Below are 22,145 nucleotides of genomic sequence, written 5' to 3'. Positions count from 1 at the left end.
GCTGGCCATTCTCCTGCTCTGGGGCCACAGCAGACCCAGCAAGCTGGTGGATGCAGAGCTGGCCATCCAGCTGCAGTGAGCATCCCGTGGTGGGAAGAGGCCACAAGGCTGGGCTGCAGATGCAGGAATCCAGGTGAGGTTCACATGGTGAGGCGTTACTTCCATGCTCAGTGCTGCCCGGCCAAGTGCTGCCTCTCCGAGTCCTTCCTTGGTCTCTCTGGGCTGTGGTGCGGGTTCTTGCCCTGTCCCTCTGCAGTTGTCCTGCATCATGGGATCCCAATGGCAGTGTGGCAGAATAACCGAGCCACTGTCTTCTTCCACCAAGGTTAAGTCCAGCACCTAAACATTCATTAGTTTTGGCTCCACTTTGTTCATGCTTTTTATGACCCAGCGATGTTAATCCCCTATAAGTTACAGTCCAGACAGATCAATTGGCCTAGAGGGCTTTGGGACAGTGGTGTCTACTGCTGAAACATTACACTTTTCAATTTTCCTACAATTAGGCCAGCATCAGATATTATTGACAAATAAACCATGCAATCAAAGCCTTGAGCCTGTCACGCTGCTACGAAGAGGATCCATTTACATCCCAGCCAACTGCAGGGTGCCCAGAGGGAGGAGACGCAGGAGAGCCATGCCTCAAGTGCTGGCGGACCCTGGTTGCCTGCAGTACTGTTACAGGAGCTGTCCCTTTGTAATTATAGGACTCCCTCATTATAATTACTGTTATTTATGTAATTGTTGTAAGTGTTTTCAGTGCTGTCAGCAGTCTGGAAAATGCCCAGCCTCATTACAGCCAAGCATTTCAGGCGCTTCACTACTAAGAATCTGGGCTTAAAGTATGATGACCAAGAGTGTGGCTGGGCCAGTCCAAGAATAGGAGCCCATGTCCTGGTGACCTGAAAGCTTTCTCTGGAAGATTTCTATGCCTTGGGATTGTAGATGGAGGACATAAGGTGCCTCCTTCTCTCAAGCCACTGCTCTGGGAGCATAGCTCATCCCAGCATCACACCCTGCATGGACTGACATTCCCTGTCATCTCTGCTGTGTTGTTAGCTGGAGGAGACACTCCTGGCATCGGGTCATGAGACACCACCTAGGTCATGTATCCCTGCAAGGAGTCCAGTAATGGGCATATTCTCTGCATCATTTTCTCTTTGATTATCTTGTTTAAATATCTGGAAGAGATGGGGTGTTTAGAGAAAATGAGGGAAGGGGCTGGTGCACAGGAGACACTGGGTTCATGCCTGCGACTTGAAGCTGCACTTTATAGGTCAAACACAGGAACAAAAAGAATGGATTGAAGCCGCATGTCAGCAAGCAAGTGCTGATGTTTGTGCTTGGCTCCTTTGCATATAAATAGGAAGAAATTCAGGGTATCTCGCTTAAGATGCAGAGTCAAATATATAAATGCAGCAAGGAAAAGAATCTGAGTGTTTTACTGGATGACAAACTGCATAGCAATCAGTGTTGTGTTTGTTATAGAGAATGGAAAAAGTTATCGGGGTCTTATAATTAGTAGAAAAGACACAGGAGGTAATTCCTCTCTGCTGCTCCATGCGAGGGGGTTTCCGCTTTTGGGCACATTGTGAAAAATGCAGGAAAACTGGAAAGAGATTAGACAAATTTAACAAACCCGAGATGATTAGAAGTCATGGCTGCCAAAGAGTGAGCTCGTCTTGTTTGGTCTGCAACCCAGAAGATTAAAGAGTTGGGGGGGATATGGTAAATACCCTCCAGTCTATGTGCTGTTAAAGGGATGCTGATCAATTCGTTTTTTGTTTGCTGCATGGTACAGCAAAGAGAACTTGGCCCAATTTTCAGGGAAAACTGATTTAGAAACATTATTAGAGAAAAAACTAAGCGTAAGGGGACCAAAGCACCAAGGCAGGCTGTTTATGTGAGGGGTTTCCTTTACGGGACGGATTTGAACAAACATCCCTCAAGAATGATGTAAGTCTACTTGATCCATTCCAGTGAGGCAAGTTTCCCCAGTTCATATCCCCTGCCAAGGAGCAGCGACGGCCCCTTCGGACCGACCTTCTCTCTGGACGGAAGTCACCAGGCATTTTTGGTACTTGTTCTGCACACTCATGAGATTAATTTCAGATGGTGTACCAGTAACAACTGACCTGAAAATCGACAGCGCACCGGCATGGAGGGCAGCTGGAGCAAAACAAGGGTGCAGCCAAGCTCTCGTGGGCGCCGCGGGTGCCCCGGCACCCCGCCATTAGCCACATGCGAGATGCTAATGGCAGAGAGCGCAGGGCTGTGACTTGGGAGCCAGCCTTACGCCTCACCAGGGAAAGTCTGGGGCTGGAAATGGCCCCCATGGCCCCTGCGGAGAGGGGCTTCCCTCCCTCCCGCGCCCCGAGCAGGGATCCCCCACCCCCCAGCAACAACCCCTGCCCTCAAGTTACACCGTCACAGCCCCGCACTACTACAACTCCCGTCGGCCCCCTCTCCCGCAGACAACGCATGCGCCAGCCAGCTCCCGGCGTGCCCCCCGCCCCAAGGCCTTTTGGGCCTTGTAGTTCTGGGCCGCTGCTCGGGCCCTTGCCGGTAGCGCGGCCGGGGACTCCATTTCCCGTGGGCCTGCGGGCGGCGCATGCGCCATCCGGGCAGCGGGGCGAGGTGGAGGTGGAGGTGGGGGGGACGCGGGGCAGCGCAGGTTCCTGTCTGCGCTGGCTGCGGCCTGGCACTGAGAGGAGGGGCGGCCCCGGCCCCGGCCTCGGCGCAGGACTATGGACCCGGCCGAGGCCGTGCTGCAGGAAAAGGCCCTCAAGTTCATGGTGAGGCGCCGCCGCGGCGGCGGCGGGGGTGGGCACCTGTACGTGTGTGTGTGTGGAGGGGCAGCTGGGGGGAGGGGCGAGGGATGAGGAGGGGCTGTGGGGGAGGGGCGGGGGGGCGAGATGGGGCTGGGGGCACTGGGGAAGGGGACCCTGGGGGAGGCTGGGCCTCCAAGGTGTGTTGGGCCGGGGGGCGCCGGGCTGGCGGGGGGGCGGCGGCTCGTCCCGCGGGTGGGGGAGGGCGGTGAGCGGGGCCCCCGAGGCGCCGTGGGGTGCGGGGAGGGGGCTGCCTGCCGGGGAGGGCTGCCTGCCGGGAGCGGGACCCCCAGATCCGTGGAAAACTATCGTTGGGTTGGAGGGGAGTAGGGGGCTGCAGGTGCCACCTGGGAGCGGCAGAAGTTAAACTGGAGAGAGGCAGGAGCTGGCAGAGGGGCCCACAGGCACCGGGAGGGCTTGTGCATGTAATTCTTGGGTTTTTCTCTCTCTCTTTTTTTTTTTTTAAATACACCTTAGACTATCCTTCTGTACTGCACACCATCTCTCTGCAATTTTATTTTGTTTTTCCTTCCATTCTGCCATAAGAGGTGTAAATACCGACACTTAAATCTTTCACCTGCTGCTGCAGCAGCCTATCATTGATAGTGAGTGTGAAGAGCACCTACATTGTTTAGATTTGGGAGTTGGCCTTTGGCATGGAAAACAGCCTTGGGGGTACTTGCATCCAAGGTGCTCTTCAAATGTGGCTAGTTTACTTAGATTGGAGGCATGATGCACTTAAACTGTAGTTTCGTTCTCTCTTTCTTCATTTGTTGATATTTCTAAGTGTTTTGACCAGAAACGTAAGATTTAGAAATGAAAACAAACTGTTGCCAACTGAATTGAATGCAAATTTTGGGTGCCCAAAACTGTTCTTTCCCTAAGGATGTAATTTAAATGACTGGCAACACTTGCTAAAAGTTTGTTTTGGATTAGTGCTTCCAGTGGTACAGAATTAAATCTAAGCTCATCAAGAAGAAGCAATTCTATTAAACCTTCAGAACATATGCCCAAAATGAAATTGAGGAAATGCTAGTTGCAAATTTTAATTTTAAATTGAGCTTCAAAACAGTTGTTTGACTTCTGTTTTTTAATCTTGTAGAACTTGTTTCTCTTGAGACTTTTTGACCTTTTTGCTAGTAGTCTCCAATTTTGTCAGATTTATAGAGTCTCAGTTCAGTGAAGTGGGAAAATGCTATAGATATCTAAATAGGCAAGGTAGCAATTAGTAATAATAAACTACCCTCTTTGGTGTGTGATTGGCCAAAGGTGTGTCCCAGATCCTGTTGCACTTGTGTTTGGCCAAGCTTGGTAATTACAGCCTGCCTCTAGATACTGAGTTTCATATCCTGAAAAGTTTCTGCTGAAATGTTTTTGTCTTCTGCCAGGCAGCATTGTGAACATGCTATACTGACTTCTCATACGCTGCTTTTTTTGCCCCCTGTGCTAAGATTCCCATCCAAGGGTTTAGTCCAGGTGTTTGAGATCTTCGATAAGATTGGGCCTGGGACCTGAGGGAATCCCTGCCCATCTTGCAACTGGCTGTGTTCCACTCAAACAATAAAGCTCCCTGACACTAGGGAGAGACCTGAGCATGAGAGAGAGCTGCTCTTACAGGAGATGCATCTGTTAAGAGCATCAGATAAAGGGAGGAATTATCAAGATCAGGCTGCACTGAGAACTGAAAGCTAAACCAAATTCCTCAATGTTTTATTAAAATGCCTCTTGTATGCAAAATGCTTGTAAAAAGTGCAATGAAAGATGTGGCTTCTTTCTGTCCACTCTGAACTTTTTAGGGTATTTTTGCTTACAGGTTGAGAGAAGAGTGAGACAAGCTTTTGTGTAACCCATCTCAGGCTTTTGCTGTAGTGCATGTCTGTCTAGAACACGTCTCTTTAATTATGCTGATGAAGTAAAGTTTTTGTCAGACTTGGTGGGGTCTTTTGGTGTTTGTGGAGATGTGGCGCAGGTAGGTTGTTTTGATACGCAAGGTATCAGTTGCAGGTTATCAGCTTGGCCCTCCTAGGAAGCATCTTCTTGTTTCTGCTTTTTAGCACTCAGAAAGCACTTGGGTACGGCAGTAATGGCATTGGTACAGTTATCTACATAAAGGTAGTAGATCAGCTCATGCATCCTCTCAACTAATGCTGAATCATTCACAGCGTATTATCTTTTTCATCCAAGTGTGTGATACGTTTCATGTATATCTTCCTTATTAGGTGGCTCACAGTTTGGGTTGAGGTGGGCTTTGCTGTTAATTATTGATTTTTCCCTGAGAGTTTTCCAAGTGCCATCATAGGTAAATACTCAAATATCTTTTGGAGGCATGAGACCTATTATCTCTCCAGCTTTTGATAGTTTTGTTTTTGATAGGGATTTGTGGTAGGTTTCATTCATGTTGAAAAGCAGCCCTGTAGGTGGTAGTATTTTTGTGCTTCTCTAGAAAATAATACTTTTTGCACTTGAAAATATCAGTACCTGATTTTTGGCATTCACTATGAGCAGCTTTCTTGAGTCACAAAGTATCAGGCGAGACAGATCTAGCGATTTGTTTTTTGGTTTAATGTCTAACTCTAATAGAAAAATATCACATGGAGACTTCATCCAAAGCTAATATTATGAATGAAATTATCTTGCTTTAAGGTATCTATATTCGAGGTTTTGAAAGACAAACAGGACTCTGTTTTCTTCTGCGTGCTCATGTCTATGCAACTTTTTGATGGGAGTAAAAGAAGGTTGCCTTCTTACTGGCTGGTATTGGCTTGATTACTTGCCAATGAAACAGTATTACATTTAGGTAATATCTGCTACCAGTTTCCTAGTTATTCATGGTCAGCTAAAATATATATAATCTAATATTTTAAGGTTTAAGTAATTTCTTTAACTTCATTTGCATACTCAATTTACCTCTACATTTTAAGAAGGCCTAATTTATTTCTAATTTTAAATTGCTGTGTATTAGCATAATGCAATACTAAGCAACTGCTTGCCAGGGAAGACTGTTTTTGCTGGTGAATGAGTGTTTCCTGTCGTGTATTCTCCATGTCATCTTCGAAAGTCTTTTTTGAATGAAAGGCAGTTCATAGATTTAAAATATGATCTTGTAAATTATATAGTCCAGTGTTCTGCAGCTACACCAAGGATTCTACCAGAGCGGAACCTGTCTTTACAGATAAAACTACACTCTTCGTAAAGTACAGTGTCTAAGACACTGATGCACAAGCGAAAAGGAGAGGTGAATGTGCCCATTAGCTTAAAAAAAACCCCCAAAACCACCACAAAAAGCCCTCCCCCAAGCCCTTGCCTTACAGAGCTCTGTTTTTATGCCTTCAAGAATATGGGATTTCTGTTGTCATAACCACTTACAAAGTACTAGAAATGAGGTGCTCAGTAAGTAACTTTCATATTTGAATAAAGTGTTTAAAACTGTAGATACAGTATTTAAAGTGTGAGTGCAATAGGCTCAACTGAGACTTTGATTAAATGTCATATAAACTACATATGCCTGCATAGAATAGTAGATATTTTTTCAAAGTAGCTTCAAATGGTTCTGTTAAGTATACGAATGTTCTGATGATTATCTTTTTAATTAAAATGAGAAATCTTTGTTTAAAGTGGCATTCTTTTTTACGGCCTGTTACAGTCTCTGTAACAATCATTTCTTAAGTCTGAACGTTTTTAATTCCAGGAATCCATTTATATAAAACTATGTTTAGACTTAATTAAGGAACGATTCTTACAAAGCTTGTAAATAGCCAGGAAAAAAGGGACAGAAAATAAAACTGACATTCACACTTAACAGAATGATTGTTACAAGGTATGTAATATGCTATAAAAATACAATAAAGCCCTTTTTATAAGAGTTCATATTTTTTGTTCCTCATTTTGAAAGGTATTTAAGAAAAATATCAAAGCTCTATGAAGCAACATCTGTTTTCTTGAATGGACTAGTGACAACTTCAGTTGTGTTTAATTAACAGTGCTTGGAGCTGTACCTGACCAGTTTGGGATCTTATCTAGGATAGTTTGGGAAGCAATAGCTTGATATTTAATGAAGTTTCACTTTCTCAGTTTTTCTGAATGGATCAGTGTGCAGTACTTCATTTCATTTCCTGGCTTGTGAATAGGAAGGTGTTGATACTAGTGTTCTTAATGAGTGCCTTTTTTCCATTTCACCCTCAAATTACCGTTTTCCTTTTCTTTTTGGGTGACATGATTCTAGGAGGTCCTGATGGCCTTCCAGTTTCACAGGAGAGCCAAAACCTTTTGGTTGTCTTTTAAGATGCATCTGTGGTGTGGGTTTTTTGTGTGTGTGTGTTGTTTTTTTTTTTGTTGTGGTTGGTTTTTTTTGTTAAATGAGAGAAACCCTGAAGTTCCTTATTTTTTATATTCTCGTGTTTGTAGGAGCTTGCACATAACTGGCAGGTAATATAGTAAGGAATAGTCGTGTAATTGGAGGCTGAAGGGTAATAGACTTAGAATGTTTTTGGTTTTTTTTCCTTCTCTCTCTTTGTGTGTGTGTATATAAATATATGGAACAGATGGACAAAGGCTTATACTTTAAAAGAGGTTCTGTTTGCACTGAACCTGTGTGATTTATGGTGTCAGTAGGACTGGGATTTTTAAGACTTATCACTTGTTAGCTATTGTTTTAAAACTTGGCTTTGATAACCTTAAAGTCTTCCTAATAACGTATTTGTGTCGTGGTCATTGTGGCAGAGAATCCTGGTTATCCAAAGCAAGGGTGGCATGAAAGCAATGAAAATTATTTTGTAGAACAGCTGGGATAGCAGAGAGTTGCCTCCTAAATGCGAGGTTGCAAATCCTGCTTTAATGTTAAACATATGCTTAGTATTTTTTTCCAATAGAACTGAAATAACATTCTCTTAGTTTGAGGATTTGTTGGGACTAGTATATTGTAAAGAAAATGTTGATTTCTTTTTTTCTACTCCAAACTTTGTGCCGTAGATGTTTCTGCACTTGGTGCAGGCCTTGGGTACTTCAGTAACTTCACCCTTGCTTCTCTGGTAATGTTTCATTTCAGCCACTTTGCTCCATTAAATGTATGCAATTAGAAAAGCAAATGGCAAATTTGCTATCGCATCACTGAAGTATTTAGTTTCATAGACTTAAAAAGCAGAATTTGTTGCACCATGCTTTCCACACTGTAATATATACTATAAACATCAGAGAGAATAGGCTGACCTTAATATTTGCCTCCCAGACTAAATCGCCGCCTTGCAGCAGTTATTTCCCACTGAATAAAAAGTTTAATTTCACGCCCTGATTAGTGCTAGTATGTGCAGGTGGATATTTATTTTATGCAGCTAAACTAATCTGCCTTGGCAAATTATTTGCCAGTCAGCAGAGCTATAATTCCTCATGAGTATTTGGTACTAAATTATCATTCTCATTAGTAAGATAAAGCAGACTGTTCTAACCACAAAGTTTGGTTAGGCAAAGGGTTTCCTAAATAATCCTTGGAAGATACAAGACATGTGCAGTGGCCTCAACATTCTCAATATTCTGTAGTGGTTTGTGATATGGAAAGAGGTAATGAAGATTTCAGAGGAAGAAAATAAAATTATTCTGTAGCTGTGTATTATCTCTAGAGGTAAGGTAGGAATATACAGTGCTCAGAGATCGCCTCTTTAAGAGGTGCCTGATGAAGAAAAAATGAAATGGTGATCTTTGGAGTATTTCCAGTGGCCAGCCAAGCTGTGCTCTCTGGGCTATAAATGAGATGAAAATAGAAAGTTACATTGTTTTCTTGTTTATTTTCAGTGTTAGCAGCTACTGAGGTAGTGGAAAGAATGACTTGAGACTAGAAATGGGAGAGGAAACTTCATGGTCTGGCCTCATTTAAAATTTACTTCATGCTCTAAAAACATTTAAAGTGGGGATCAGAAAGTATTTCCTGATGTACGAATGTTGACTGGATATGCTTTTCAAGTTAATATGTTCATCCACTGTCTTGTTTTCCTTGGATTTTACTGTCCTGGTAGTTTGTTTGCATCATAAAACTTGTTAATGAAAAGTACTTATTTTCTATTACAAGGAGAGTAATTTATACCTGGAAATTATGAATTTTCATTAAAAATTGAGTGAAGGGATCCCACTGACTTTTTTAATCTGTATAGATAGATGCATTTCTTGTCATATTCATTTTCTTAGTGATTGCTTCAACAGTATTTAGGGTATAAACGATGAGATCCCGTCTAAGACCAGCAAAACCAGCAAGCCAAGCAACTTGATTTTGTTGTATAAAAATTATCATGTTAAATTCAACAACGCAAAAGAAGTAAGCTGTTTTCTCACTTCCTTGTCTGGTTACATTGTGTCATCTCTAACCTCCATGTGTGCTGGTGAGATTTGTGTACTATTTAAACATTCTCAGTGGCAAACTTCACTAGTATTTCTAATACTCCATTTTTTTTCAGTCTTCCTCATTTCTTCCTTCCTACAATTCAGGAGATGCTCAACAAGGTGTGTTATTTATGTATTTTAAGTGATTTTGCACAGAACAACTGAATACAGTGTGTGTTTAGCTGTGGAAACTGAAAATGAGTTGTTGCATAGCAGAGTCCAGTGGCTGCAGCTAAATAGTAAGTGCTCAAAATACAATTAATAAGCAATTAAACATGAAGCTGTTTTCTTGACAGAATGCTGATTAGTGCTGAGAAAAACTTCCTGATCCCACAGAAACTGTTGAAAATAAACATCCTGGGAGCTGCATTAAATATGTCCAGCTTATTAAACAACAATGCTTTTTAATGTCTCTTTACCCCTGCTTTGCAGAAAGAGAAAGCTGAAGCTCAGAAATTTGCCTGGGGTCATGGACTGGAGGAATTTGTGTAGGGTCATATGGTACACTGATAATAGAAGACAGAATAAAAAGAAACCAGTTCTTCTGATAGCTAGCCTTGTGCTTCTGACCATGTTTTGGTTAATTTTACAATTGGCTAGCCACCTGTTAAGATAACACATTTTATCATTAAACAAAATTAATTTTAAAAATGGCTTGAAACTGTCTGATTTTAATGGGATCTGAATATTCTTAGTTTTAATCTGCCTCATGAGGCTTGTCTTTCTTCTGGGAAGTACATTGTTACATCATTAAAATATCATCCCCTACTGAGAGAGAAATCGGTCCCATTCACTAAATGGCAATGCTGAAACAATGACAAGTATTTCTAAAAACTGCATTAAAATTCATTTTTTCTCTTTCATCTGCACGTTCATGGTTCCATTAACCAATGGGTGCTCAGCCTGCTTGCAGCTGTGTGCACAGCCAAATTTTAGCTGTGATGGCAGAAGGTTTGAGAAGTGGCAATGAAGGCTTTCAGTTTTAAATTATTTCACTTTTCCACAGTGATTTTGCATGGAAGTAAATGATTGATCATAATTTTGCACTCTGTAGCTGCTTCTAGTCCTTCTCTGTACTAAGAATTGAGAAACATCCAGTTTAATTTTCCCTCCCCCCACTGCTGAAAAAGGGTCTGTGCATTCATCTTGATGAGAGCAGCAGGAAGGAGAGAATGAGGAAGAATGGGAAAGCTCAGCAAGGGGTCTTGCCAGTCTTCTTGAGGAAAGGACAGAAGTGTTCACAGTCTGTGAGCAGGAACCATGCAACCTCTTGGCAGAAGCCACTGGACTAACCAGTTTGGACCAGCAGAAGCAAAGAGCCTTAGTGCTGGTTTAATTTCCTTCATCTAATGGTAAGAATGGAAAAGGTGCAGGGACATACTATGAAGGAATGAAAAGAGTTGTACTTAGCAGAACAGTAATAAGTGTACTTCTAACTGTAGTCTAGATGGCCCATCTTCTTGAGAAGCACATGAAGCAAAACAGATCCGAAGAAGATTGTAGAAAGGGAGTTACCAGCCAGTGCAGAACTCTGGTGTGGCTTTTCCATCAGCTGGCTTTGTGCCTACAGGTGGATTCTCTCTGTTTGTTTGTAGGAGTCCTCTCTCTTCATGTTTCCAGCTAAGGACATAGTTATTCTTACAGATTATGAGGGGGATGGATCAAATAATGAGTAGAAAGGTGATGGCTGTCTTTACGTGGATACAAAGCAGGGCTAGACCATATTCTGACTAGAAAAGAAAATCTTAGCATTTCCAGGCTTGCCCATGTAGTGACCAAAACAGTCTGTAGTTGTTTCAGAGAAAATGGTCTAGGATGAAAGTCCATCGTACAATATAGTCACTCTCCCTCTCTACATACATAATTTGTAATTTATTGCAAGAGTGATGCAGGATGGAGCAGTGTTTATGTGGGAGTTGCTTTTAGTTTGTGGATAGTTGGCCTTAAATTCTGTCTCTTAGGAAGATGTTGGTGATTCTCCAGGGGGGTTGTTCACTGGGTCTGCTCAATTCCCTTCCTTCTTATATGCCAAAACTCTCAACGGGATTGAGAAATGCAACCAGCTGTCATTCATCTCCTGCAGATTAGAACAATGAGAAGTGGGTGTAGTCTCAAGAAATGATGGGTTGATCTTGTTTTAGAAGATGGGTCTTGGAAACATCTCAACAGTTTTCTGAAGAAACTGTTTCTGAAGAAACGATATTTCTTCAAATATGACAGAACGTGTTTTCTGTTGCTAGTAGGTTCGAAGGAACAACAATCTACATTCCCTGTTCATTTTCTTTTTGTAACTTTTTCCTTTTTTTTCTTTTGACTGGGATGACTCCAGTGGACTGTGTCACTCTTGTACTTTGTCACAGCTGTTGTTTATAGGCAAGCATAAATGTCCTGAAAGTTTTTTACTGTCAAGAAGATATTCCTATATATCTGTATCTTGCTGACCTTAAAATAAGACTTTATGCAGAGGCAAAGCAGTACAGAGCCCATCAGTGAGAGGAGACATCTCTGCATGGGATTGGAACAGGTCTTATGGAGCACGGATTCAAGTCTGATGTTGGCAGGCAGCGTACTCTCTAGTCCCTTTTGCAAGCTACTCAAAGCAGTTCTTAAGTGAGTGGAATTTTCTTTGCTATGCCATCGTAGAGCTATTCCAAATTTGACTACTTTGAAAGCTAGAATCCTCATCCTTATTTTCCAGCTTAGCTTCATTCATAGCTAATTCATTCTCATTTGTTCTTACGCCAACGTTGTCCTTGAGCTTAAACAGCTCTTCTTGCTCCCTGTGTTCATCTGCATATATTTGTGGAGAGCAAGCGTATTCTCCTCTGAGCTGGATCTGGTCAGGCTAAATCAGCATTTTTTTTTTTTCTTTTTCTCCCATCATAAGATGTTTCCTATAACTCTTGAGCATCTTAGCAGACCTTTTTAAACAGCTGCAGAATTTGATTAGTCTCCCTGGAATATGAGTGACCAGAGCTATAGACAATATTCCAGGAAAAGTTTTATTGGTTCCTTGTACAAAAGCAGTAATCTTAATTTTTCTTTTCTGGCAATTTTTCACTTTATACAGTATCTTATAGTAGTATTTGCCATCTTCATGGCTGCATCTTATTGGCGAACCATCATTATCTGATGAGTAACGTATCCCAGGGCTTCTTCCCCTCTTCTCATTTACTGAGTTCCTAGTTTATAATGGAAATAATGTACATAAATTAAAAATTAACATCTTGTGTTGGTTCTGTTACCCAGATCTTCAAGATGCTGTGTCCTATGTATTTATGATGTCTCTTAATTTTGTCTCCAGCCAATTTCATTACACATTGGTAATTCTTGTTTTTTTTAGCCATTAGTGAGAATATTTTAACATTAATTTCAAGATTAATAATAGATTTCAGCAAGGATCAATCTCTGTACAGCTTGATGGTTCATTTTTCAAAATAACCTGTGATCCTCTACCCTTTTTAGTTTCTTATCCTCCTTACAACTCTGATATTAATCCTAATCCTCTCCATTTTAACTAGTAACTTCTTACATGTCATCTATCAAATGCTTAACTACTTCTAATTTGTCTGGACTTTAGTGATCTTCTTAAAGAAGAAGATTGGGTTAGTCTAGCACTAATTCTAATTTGTTCTAAATTGGGAGTAGATTTACTTATGCCTTCCATGGTGACTGCTTCATTTTGGCAATAGTTATCAGTACTCAGTCGATTTCTGTTCTTGGGAGACAGGACATACTGTTCGTCTGTGTTTTGGCTTTTTTTTTTTTTTTTTTTTTGCTTTTTAAGGGTTGGTCAGTCATTTCTGCAACATTTTAGACTCATTCTGGTTAATCTTCTTACAGATACTTGTTCTGCATGGGGATGCTAACAGAGGCTGCCCATTAGGTATCGTCAGCTGCTTCTGTTGCCGCCGCTTCATTCTTGCATCATAGTCCTCCAGGACAGCAGGCTTCTTTGGTACTTCTTGTTTTAAGGATGAGTTTCCTCTTGTTAAGCCAAGCAAAGGAGCATTTACATCTTGTGCCAGTCTCAAGGAGTTGAGACCTGTCATAGACCTGAACTCAGTACAGGGCATTTAGATCAGGAAAGGAAGTCTTGGGGCAATTAGTTATGGATTCTGGGTTACTTATGATGCGTGAACAGTCCCACATTGTAATTGTAGCACAGTGCTTTGTGAGGGAAATGAATTGGGATAGAATGGCCATTCCTGCAAAAAGGAAGGGGTTTTTTGGTTTCTTTATTGAACAGGAAAATGTTTGGCTTGAGTGCTGGAGTCTGCTCAGAAGATGAGAGCTCACTAGCTAAGCAGGAGATGTGGTTGAGTGCTGGAGTCTGCTCTTGAAAGCATTTCCATTTGTTTAGGAAAAAAACCCCAGTATTCCTCTTACAAATTTGTTTGCTTAATGTGTGAACTGCAGATTTCCTTCCAGGATAGTTGGCACAAACCTGTAACCCATCTCATCTGCATTCTTTTTTGTCTGCTACCTGAAATTCAGCAGGAGATCAGGAAGGTGAAAGTTAGCACTGTAGGTTCTTTTGCTGATTATGGAGATTGTAGTTTTCCAGACTACTTAATTTTAGTTTCCTTGGCTGTAATTTTTTCTTGGGTATGGAATTTTTTTATTCCAGATGCTCTGAATCTCAGTGAAAAATTAGAATCTGGGTAAGCTTTCTGACTTTTCTGTGGACTTATGAAAAAGAGAAAAGTTACTTAAAAGGCATCAGCTTCATTTTATTGATCTCTAGACAAGCTTCCAGCTTCTGTTTTATACATAATGCTTGCACCGTGAATGCCACTGTTCTTGTTGGATACTTACCTGGTACAAGTTCAGACAGTAGCATGAGAAATGTAGCTTCTCTTTTCTTCACCACAGATCTTGCAGTCTTGAAGGAGGCTGAATGTAGGACTTGAATTTCAGACTTAAAATGTCAAGTGGTTGTGAAATCAAGCATGTTTTTACTTATGGGCACGAAGAGGATCTCTTTACACTGCTATAGTAAGCATGTTTGCAGAGCTGCTGTTACTTTTTGGACAAAGATTAATGGAGTGCTGTTACAGATCTCTGTTTGGTTTTGAATACTGTAGCTTAGTATTCATCTGAGCCCTTAAGAAGGTGCACAGGTGTTTCGTGTTACAAAAGTAGTTTTCCTGGTAGCTGCTGCTCTTGCAGGTTTTAAAAACTTGTGTCTTTTTATCTGTCAATGAATATAAATAGGCATTCTCCAGTGGGAGCTGGTTTTGAGCACATCTCAGTCAACATACTCCAAACAGATTCACTGAAGAACTAGAGTAGCCATGTTCACCATGTGCGGTGAATTCATTAAGTTTGCAGGCAGTCAGAGCCTACTGTTAGAGTGCTGTGTCCTTCTGAAGGAGTTTGTATCAAACTGTGAGATGTGACAGTCAACTGACTCAGTGTTTGTTTGTTCCTTCTACAAAGTCTCACAAAGGGCATGCTTAAATATTATCAGCTTATGGTTTTAGAATCAGAGAGCTCATGGTTTTCTCTCCTAATAGTAATGAAAGATTATGAAATCCTGTCTTTGGTTTTCTTCAGTTAGAGTCCATAGATGTAACTGTGCCTTATTTTGAGTCCTGCTTTGGGCAGTGGAGTAAGGTATCTGTTTGGGCCATGAAGTTGTATGTTCTGTAGTAGGAATTCAATTTATTGCTGTAATGCATACAAACTCATTAACAAGTTTTAGGCCACAGGGGATATTTTCCTTTGCTGTGGAAGTAATCTCAAATGGACAATCTTCAGTGCAACTGACCATGCCCTCCCATGTCAGTGACTGACAGATCTAATTCTGCCTTTGTAGCCAAGAGCCTGTTAGTTAATGGAGTCGTGAATATTGTTACTCAGAGGCAACCGTCAGAGTATTAAAATGCATTATTCCCGTTCTTTACTTGATATTTATCAAACAAGGTGTTATATTTAATGAATGAAATGTTACTGTCAAATAAATACTGTGTGTAGATCATAACTTAAAAGGAATGAAAATCTAAGTAGCTTCACTATTGCTTTGCATTGACAGAGAGAGATGGGTTTAGCTTGCCTGTTTAAATCGTATGTGATGGAAACCCAGAGTGAATGCCCTCTCTGAGGGAAAAGGAAGCATTATGGGTTATATGATCAGATTCATAAGATCCTTAGTACATATATATTTCATACAGGTCTCAGTTCCGCCCCCCTTTCCCCCCCCCATTTCTTCTTACATGGAAGCAGTTGAAATGGAGAAGCAGCAGTACTGCCTTGCAAGTACCATAGTAGGTTTCCTTTTATAATTATCATTCTTGACATATTTATCCTTTCTCATGGAAGTGAAGATGCAGATATTTAAGAACCCTTCTTGCACAAAAAAGCCCAATTTCCGCTCAGTACTTAATTAGCACTTGTTTATGACACGGCATCTGATTTGATTTTCAAAACAAATTGCACAGTAAAGAGGCTGATATTTAAACTGTATAGTAACCACAGCTCCAGCTGTGACTCAAATATTGTAAGCCTTCAGGGGTTGTGTTTAGGCTTAGAAAATAGGAACTCAGGCCTGTAATTAAATGTCCTCTGAAATCAGCCTTTGTAGGGAAGGGAAGAGGGTACCACTGAATTTTAAATTACTGACTTGTTCTCAGAAATCATTCTGTTGTTCTGGGCCTTGCTAGGGACTGCAGAAATCAAATGGATTAAAAATGGAAGAGCGGATTACTAAAGGAAAAAAGTCAGGAGTTGCAGAAAAAAAAGATGAGCAAAGTAAGCTATTCTGGCTCATGGGCTTATAGACAATTTCAATATATATAATAATTTTAATATATGGGTAATATATATATGACAAGTTCTGTGGCCACCAAAAAGACTAAAGAGAAAGCAGGCATTTCATATAGAGCAAAATTGCATTTCAGAACTATGAATAAGTTGCTGATGGTTGTGGAATAAGCCGTCTGTGGTGATGGAAGGCTCTTTTTTAAAGCAAGTCCTCAATAATAAACATGAATGTCTTGGAAAAGGAAGTAGACAGTCTTATATTACAAATTAGTCACCCACCTAGATAAAAATGTGAAATATTCACAAAATAGCATAATAGAAATTAGCAGTTAGAGTGATTTCAGAGTTACTTTTTGAGGAAAGCAAACACTGTTGTGGCTATTGAAAAAGACAGGAAAATTGCCCTAGCAGCCTGACTTCTAGTCATGGAAAATGCTGGAGCAGATGCTGGGAGAAAATACTATGCTTATCAATGATATTGAACCAGGAGCATAAATGGTGTGTACTCATGAAAATATGAAAATGAGTAGATCTTGCTGGGCAATTAATTGCATTGCTGATAGAATTGCCTTGAATGGATCATAATCGTGGAAGATTTTAGTGTTGATAAAATAGTACAGCTTTCAAACAAGGCAGTTGTCTGTCCCCCACATCTTTTAAAGGCTGGGGGAAGAGGGGCAATTTTATTTTATATTTTAAATTGTCAAGCATATATGGGTTCCTCTTCTATCATTTTGTAATTGTCTGCTGTCATTTGGGTACTGAAATTTAGAACATTTTAACCAGATGTACTTATTTAATTACCTGTCTATGCTGAAGAATGCATTCGTAGGGGTCATTCACAATGTGCCTAGGAGAACTATAGAAGTTCAGAATTTAGGAGATTGGTTGTAAAAGTTTAGCCAATGGTGAATCTATGAGATTTTAATTAAATAACACTTTTCTATCAGTGCTTGTGTTTGATGTGAATGGGGGCTCACTTGTACAAATAGCCCACTTTAATGGCATAAGCAGCAGTATGTGGGTAGTGACATACTTCATACTGGTAAAATTTGCTTCTCTTCTATATAGTTTATTTTCTTCTTAGATGAGGGTAGGTTTATCAAATGTAGAGGAGACATAACTCACTGAGAGGATTTTGCAAATATGGTGTTGAGGGGTGAGTGATGGGTCTTAAGTTTCTTCTATTTGTATATTTAACTTCTCAGCATTGAAAAATAAATTGAGTTTACAGTAGCTTCTAATCTTTTCAAAGTCCTGATTACTTTTATTGCTAATACTCAGGTAACTTTATGTTCAGGTCACAAGGAACTTGTGTTGGTAAGAATTGTCTACATAGAAATACAGTGTTGTCTTTGATATGGGAGACACTCCTACATGAGAGTAATCCTGTTGATTGCGATAGATCTGTTAATACACTTACATGTTTGCAGGACCAGGATCTTCAAATTAAATGGTTTAAGTCACTGTCTTAAATCAATTACTCAAACTACTCTGGACCGATGGGCTTTACAAATGTTAAGCAGCCTGCAGGTCCTAAGAGAAAAGTTTAACTGTTATCCTTTAATTTGTAGGTTAGGTGACAGAAGCAGAAAGAAATGAAGTCATTTTTCACAATTTGTTGCATGAACCTGGGAAGATCTGAGACTGGTATTCAGGTCTCCTTACTCCTGACACTCTGATTTCAAAAGATCGTTATTTCTGCTTGTTTATGAAGGTGTCTTTTTTTTTTTTTTTGCTTGATAGGTATACTGTGCTGTGCTACTTCGAAAAAGCAATGGAAGCACTTGAAACAAGTAAAATGTGGGTTTCTGTAGTGTTCTTGCTAGATCTGTAGCACTTTATATAGTTTCTTTCATTTTCAAAGCACATAGAAATGTCAGCAGTTCCTCTCAGCAAACCTGTGAGGTGGGTTAAATGAGTGTTGTCCTAATTTTACAGTAGTAGAGAGACTAACCACCCATGAAGTTAGTGCTGAAGTAAGGATTAGGTCTCGGAGCATGATGCTTCTAGCTGTGTGAGAAGTCCCCTAAAACATAGTTTGTTAATGTGTTATAAGCATTGCAAGTCCAAACTCAGCAGGTGAGTGCAGTAACCAGATATACTTGACTTTAATTTATCAGCACAATGGTGGTTATTAAAATTCCTGTTTAACTGAGATTACTGACTAGGACACCAGGGCATAATCTTACTACTGCTTTGAAAGATTTAGGAGGATTTAAATTCAAACTGGAGAGAAGCAAAAATAACTAATGTTCAAAGTATGTTGTAAAATCCTATATGTGTACCTCTCTTTAGAGGCAAGATTTTAGTCTGTTCTACTACTTAATTTCAAATGCCAAGGCTGGACCTCTATAGCTGTGAAGCTTCGTCATTCAGTGGTGACGCATTTTTCCTCTCCAACCAATTGTATTTTTTAGTGTTACGAGTACCAAGGTGGACAGTTTGTACAAACTAAATATTTTGTTGACACAAGAACAAATGGGGATAAACTCACCCTGAATAGAGTCCTTCTGAAAATGAGAAAGATTTTTCCAGCCTTCCAGAATGAGTGGTAGGGACACATGTCTGCTGGTTTGGAGGGGAAGTACAGTGAATTAAGAAAGAGATTGTGAAGTAGTTTCCAGGAGTAAGAAGGATCTCTGGACTTGGTATCTGAGGATGTCCTGTCTGGTCCTGTTGCTTAGATGTGATTTTAATTTCTAAGCATCTCCTTTTTTTGGGAGGGAGTGGGAACAGTTGAATCCACTTGATTGTGAGAATATCTTTGAACTGCAAATGAATGTCATGGCAGGCAGTGTTTCATTTTTTTGTTGCATACTTTTATTTTCTAGCTGTGAGTTATGCTATATATGTTTTGTGCTTCCAGAGCAATTGGATGTCTTGCCTTTTCCTCAATCCAATAAAGCATGAAAACAATAAATGAGGAGGAGATTATATTTGTCTGTCAGTTTGAGGCATAATTTATGGCTGTGTGTGAGTATAGTTTCCTGTTACCCCGCTATTAAGGCTGCACCTCTTCAGACATTTTCCTTAATCTTTTCATGTTGTCCAATGTGTGGTCTGACTGTGTTGAGGATGGTGACTGTAAAAACACTCTCATAGCTTGACTACTGCTGTTTCAACACCATTTAGCTTTATGTAGTGGCAAAAGCATTAATGACCATTAGTCTCTGCTACTGTACCCACCACTGAGGCTGTGCTTATCCAAGTGCATTTGTGTGGAAATTTTAAAGAAATACCTGTATATACTGAGTTGAAATGTAAAATGGTGGAAATTGTAAAAATGATGGTGGTTTTATTAGAAAAGTGTTCTTAAAGCAGCCGAGTTCTTGAGTAAACAAGAACTATTCTGGGGACTAAACCTTTATATGTGGCATAAAAAAATCTGCATTGTTTAAAATGCTCCAGAATTTAGACTTAGGTTAGCTAGGTCCCAGTGTAAAAGGAGGTCTCTCTTTATGTCTATTCTCTCCTAGCCCCGAATACACATGCCAAAAGATGGATTCCAACTTATATCTTCTGGATACCAAGCATGGCTAAAGCAGGTTGGACTGTATTATTGTTATTCATCTCATGTGAGGGACTGTGTTGGACACCTGTGCTTGTCTCATTAGTGAAGTACATAAATGAGGGTGTAATGAAGTTACGGTGCCATGTTAGTTGATACCCCTCATAGCCATCAATGTTTTGTGTTTATGCATGCTGTGTTTGTATAACATTTTCTCACCAGTCTTATGAATGTGCACTTCCTGTAAATAAAAGTTCAAAATGCAGTCACTTGAAAGCGAAAAGGGTCAGAGTCTGAAAAGAAATCTGCAACAACAGCTTGAATTACAGAATTAAAATGGACCTTCAAACACAAAGCTGCATGGTGGTGGTGCTGGTAATAATGGGGAGGCCACTGGGTTAAAACTCAGGAGAATTGCATCTAACGTCTAATTCAGATCTGCCTGAGTGAAACAAGTATGGACACTTACTCACATCACATAACAATTGTGCAGTTTGACACAATCTGACACTGTGGGGAGTCCCTACTCAGAAGTGGCCTAGTGCTATATTACTCTGGCTATTATTAAAGGCCAGGCTTTAGATGTCTCAGCAGTCTGCCTCTAGCAATTGCTGTCAGCTTTTCACTTTTGTGAGTGAAAAATCCCCCTTCAGAAAAAATAGCTTAATTTACAAATTGCTTGTACAAATCTCTTCTTTCATGAAGATACATGTATGATGAATCCTGCGTCCTTGAGAATACATGGATTAAAGTTGCTGTTTTTGTAGAAAGCCAGAATGATTGTGTTGTTATGGCAACAAAAACTGGAAATATGAAAACAGCACAGATAAGCTGCATCCTGTTGTCGTGGCAACTGGAGTTGTGAAATGATGAAACGTGGTGGTGAAGGGATCTATGGTACCATGAGCCCAAAAGAAAGAGCCAAGTCATTTGAGCAGAGTGGGAGAGAATGAAAAACTACAGCAGCAAAACCCCTTAAAACACAAGTTTCATTGCAGGTGCTAACAGGGTGGCTTTGATTCTCTCCAGTCTTGTCTCAGTATCTTATAAGTAGTAAGTAGGAACTTGATTGTGCAAGTTGCTTACTGCTGTCAACTAACATTGACTTTGTGAAACTGAGAAGAGCTTGAACACCTGTAAAAAGATGGGCATTGAGTCCTGTATTATATTTGCAAGACATTGCTTTGGATGAGTGATGTGTTGCAAAGGTGAAGCGTGCTTTGGAGCTTCTCTCCCAGAGACCATTTTTCTCCCTCTCCAGGTCCACACTAGTGAAGGTCAGTTGGGACATTGAAGCTGATGTTTTCTTGATTTAAACTTTGCTGAGCTGGAGGCAAGGTGTCTCAGAGGAATCTCAACTCTGCAATTATTGTCTCACAGTGCTTAAGTTTGTTGACCTATGGGGCATGGCATCAGTTTCTGTTTCTTACATGGTAGTTTGGGAGAACAATAGGAAGAGGATTGTGTGACTGTTCTGTTTTTCTTTTACTTCTGAGGCAAACAGACCTGCATCTGTTATTGCTATGTTATATTACCAATGCTCTCATGCAGGTAGGGTATATTCTTTTTTGACTCTGAAAAGTACTGAGGGGGAAAAACCCCAAAATGCTCAGTTAGTAAATTTTCTAAGGAGACTTTCACATTAGGCAACCTTAAATCATATAAGAACTTAGACTTTTTAAAAAATATTTTTCCAAGTGGCTACTTTCCTTTTGAGTTTTAGTTTACTGTTCCTGATTCTAAAGTCTTTATCTTTTAATTTCTCCTTCATCCAAGGAAAAGTTATAAACCTGAGCTTGTGTCATTAGCAGATGCTGTCATGGAAATAGCTTTGCTATTCCAGTTTCAGTGCTGTGATTTCACCACAGGAAGTATATGGGTAAGGGAGTTGATACAAAGGGTAGAAACTTTTGATCAAAAGAAAGAGCTCTTGTGAGAAGCAGAGAGGTTAAATTTTTTTGAGGTGAGACTGATTTGGTGTAGGATATATACCAAAGGTCCTACCTGTAGGACTCTCTAAAACCGTATATTGGAAAGAAAGCCACTTTCTATGTATTTCAAAGCAGTAATCTACATATGCATCCGGATGGAATGGTATCTGTGCATCACATTTGTCCTCCTGGTATCTGTGTTTTTAACAGGATCCTAATGTAATGATTTTATTTATTTTTTTTTCCTCCTCAGCATAGCTGAGTATTGATCTGCTACCTGGCTTATACAGAATGTGAGAAGTATCCCAGTAACACATTGTATTAATGTGGGCTAAAAGCAGGTTATATTACAGATGAGGTGGAGGAAGATGGAGTTCTGCAAGACTGGACACAAACTATAAATATCCATAAAACTGACAATTTTATCTAAAAACAGTGCTGGCTGGATTTGCATATTTCCAGGCTACTTAAACTGGAGATAATAGTTGAACACTACCTGAGCATGGGTCGCCCACACTGATGCCATTACCCTCTGCCCTTTAATGCCAGGTTTTTATATTTAATGTTGCTGTGCTGTGGTGGAGAGCTGTATTCTGTTCCTATGTGGGCTAGAGGAAATACAATACCAGTGGCCAGAAATACATGTTGCTTTAAGAATAGCATTTTAAGTAACCTGCAGAGCTCTCATTACTATAGCTGTTTCCTGTGAGTTTATCTTTTACAAAAAGGCAAACACCTACAGTTAAT

The 22,145-nt window shown here is 40.3% G+C and overlaps 1 protein-coding gene across 7 annotated transcripts in view; it reads left to right on the top strand.

Moving 5' to 3' along the window:
• Window positions 1-2,648: 2,648 nt before the first annotated feature.
• The window catches only part of BTRC (beta-transducin repeat containing E3 ubiquitin protein ligase), a 118,721-nt gene continuing 99,224 nt past the window's right edge, over window positions 2,649-22,145 (top strand). For 4 of the 7 annotated variants that reach the window (XM_075026245.1, XM_075026244.1, XM_075026243.1 and 1 more), the window contains exon 1: window positions 2,649-2,792. In XM_075026245.1, the coding sequence (XP_074882346.1) occupies window positions 2,745-2,792 (48 nt within the window). In that variant the 5' untranslated portion in view covers window positions 2,649-2,744. Of the gene's footprint in view, window positions 2,793-19,435; window positions 19,505-22,145 lie in introns of all 7 variants that reach the window. The other 3 variants (XM_075026241.1, XM_075026240.1, XM_075026238.1) reach the window with 1 other exon arrangement.

This window comes from Buteo buteo, chromosome 4 (assembly GCF_964188355.1).
Source record: "Buteo buteo chromosome 4, bButBut1.hap1.1, whole genome shotgun sequence".
Taxonomy (NCBI): domain Eukaryota; kingdom Metazoa; phylum Chordata; class Aves; order Accipitriformes; family Accipitridae; genus Buteo; species Buteo buteo.
This window is presented reverse-complemented; position numbering and strand designations above follow the sequence as displayed.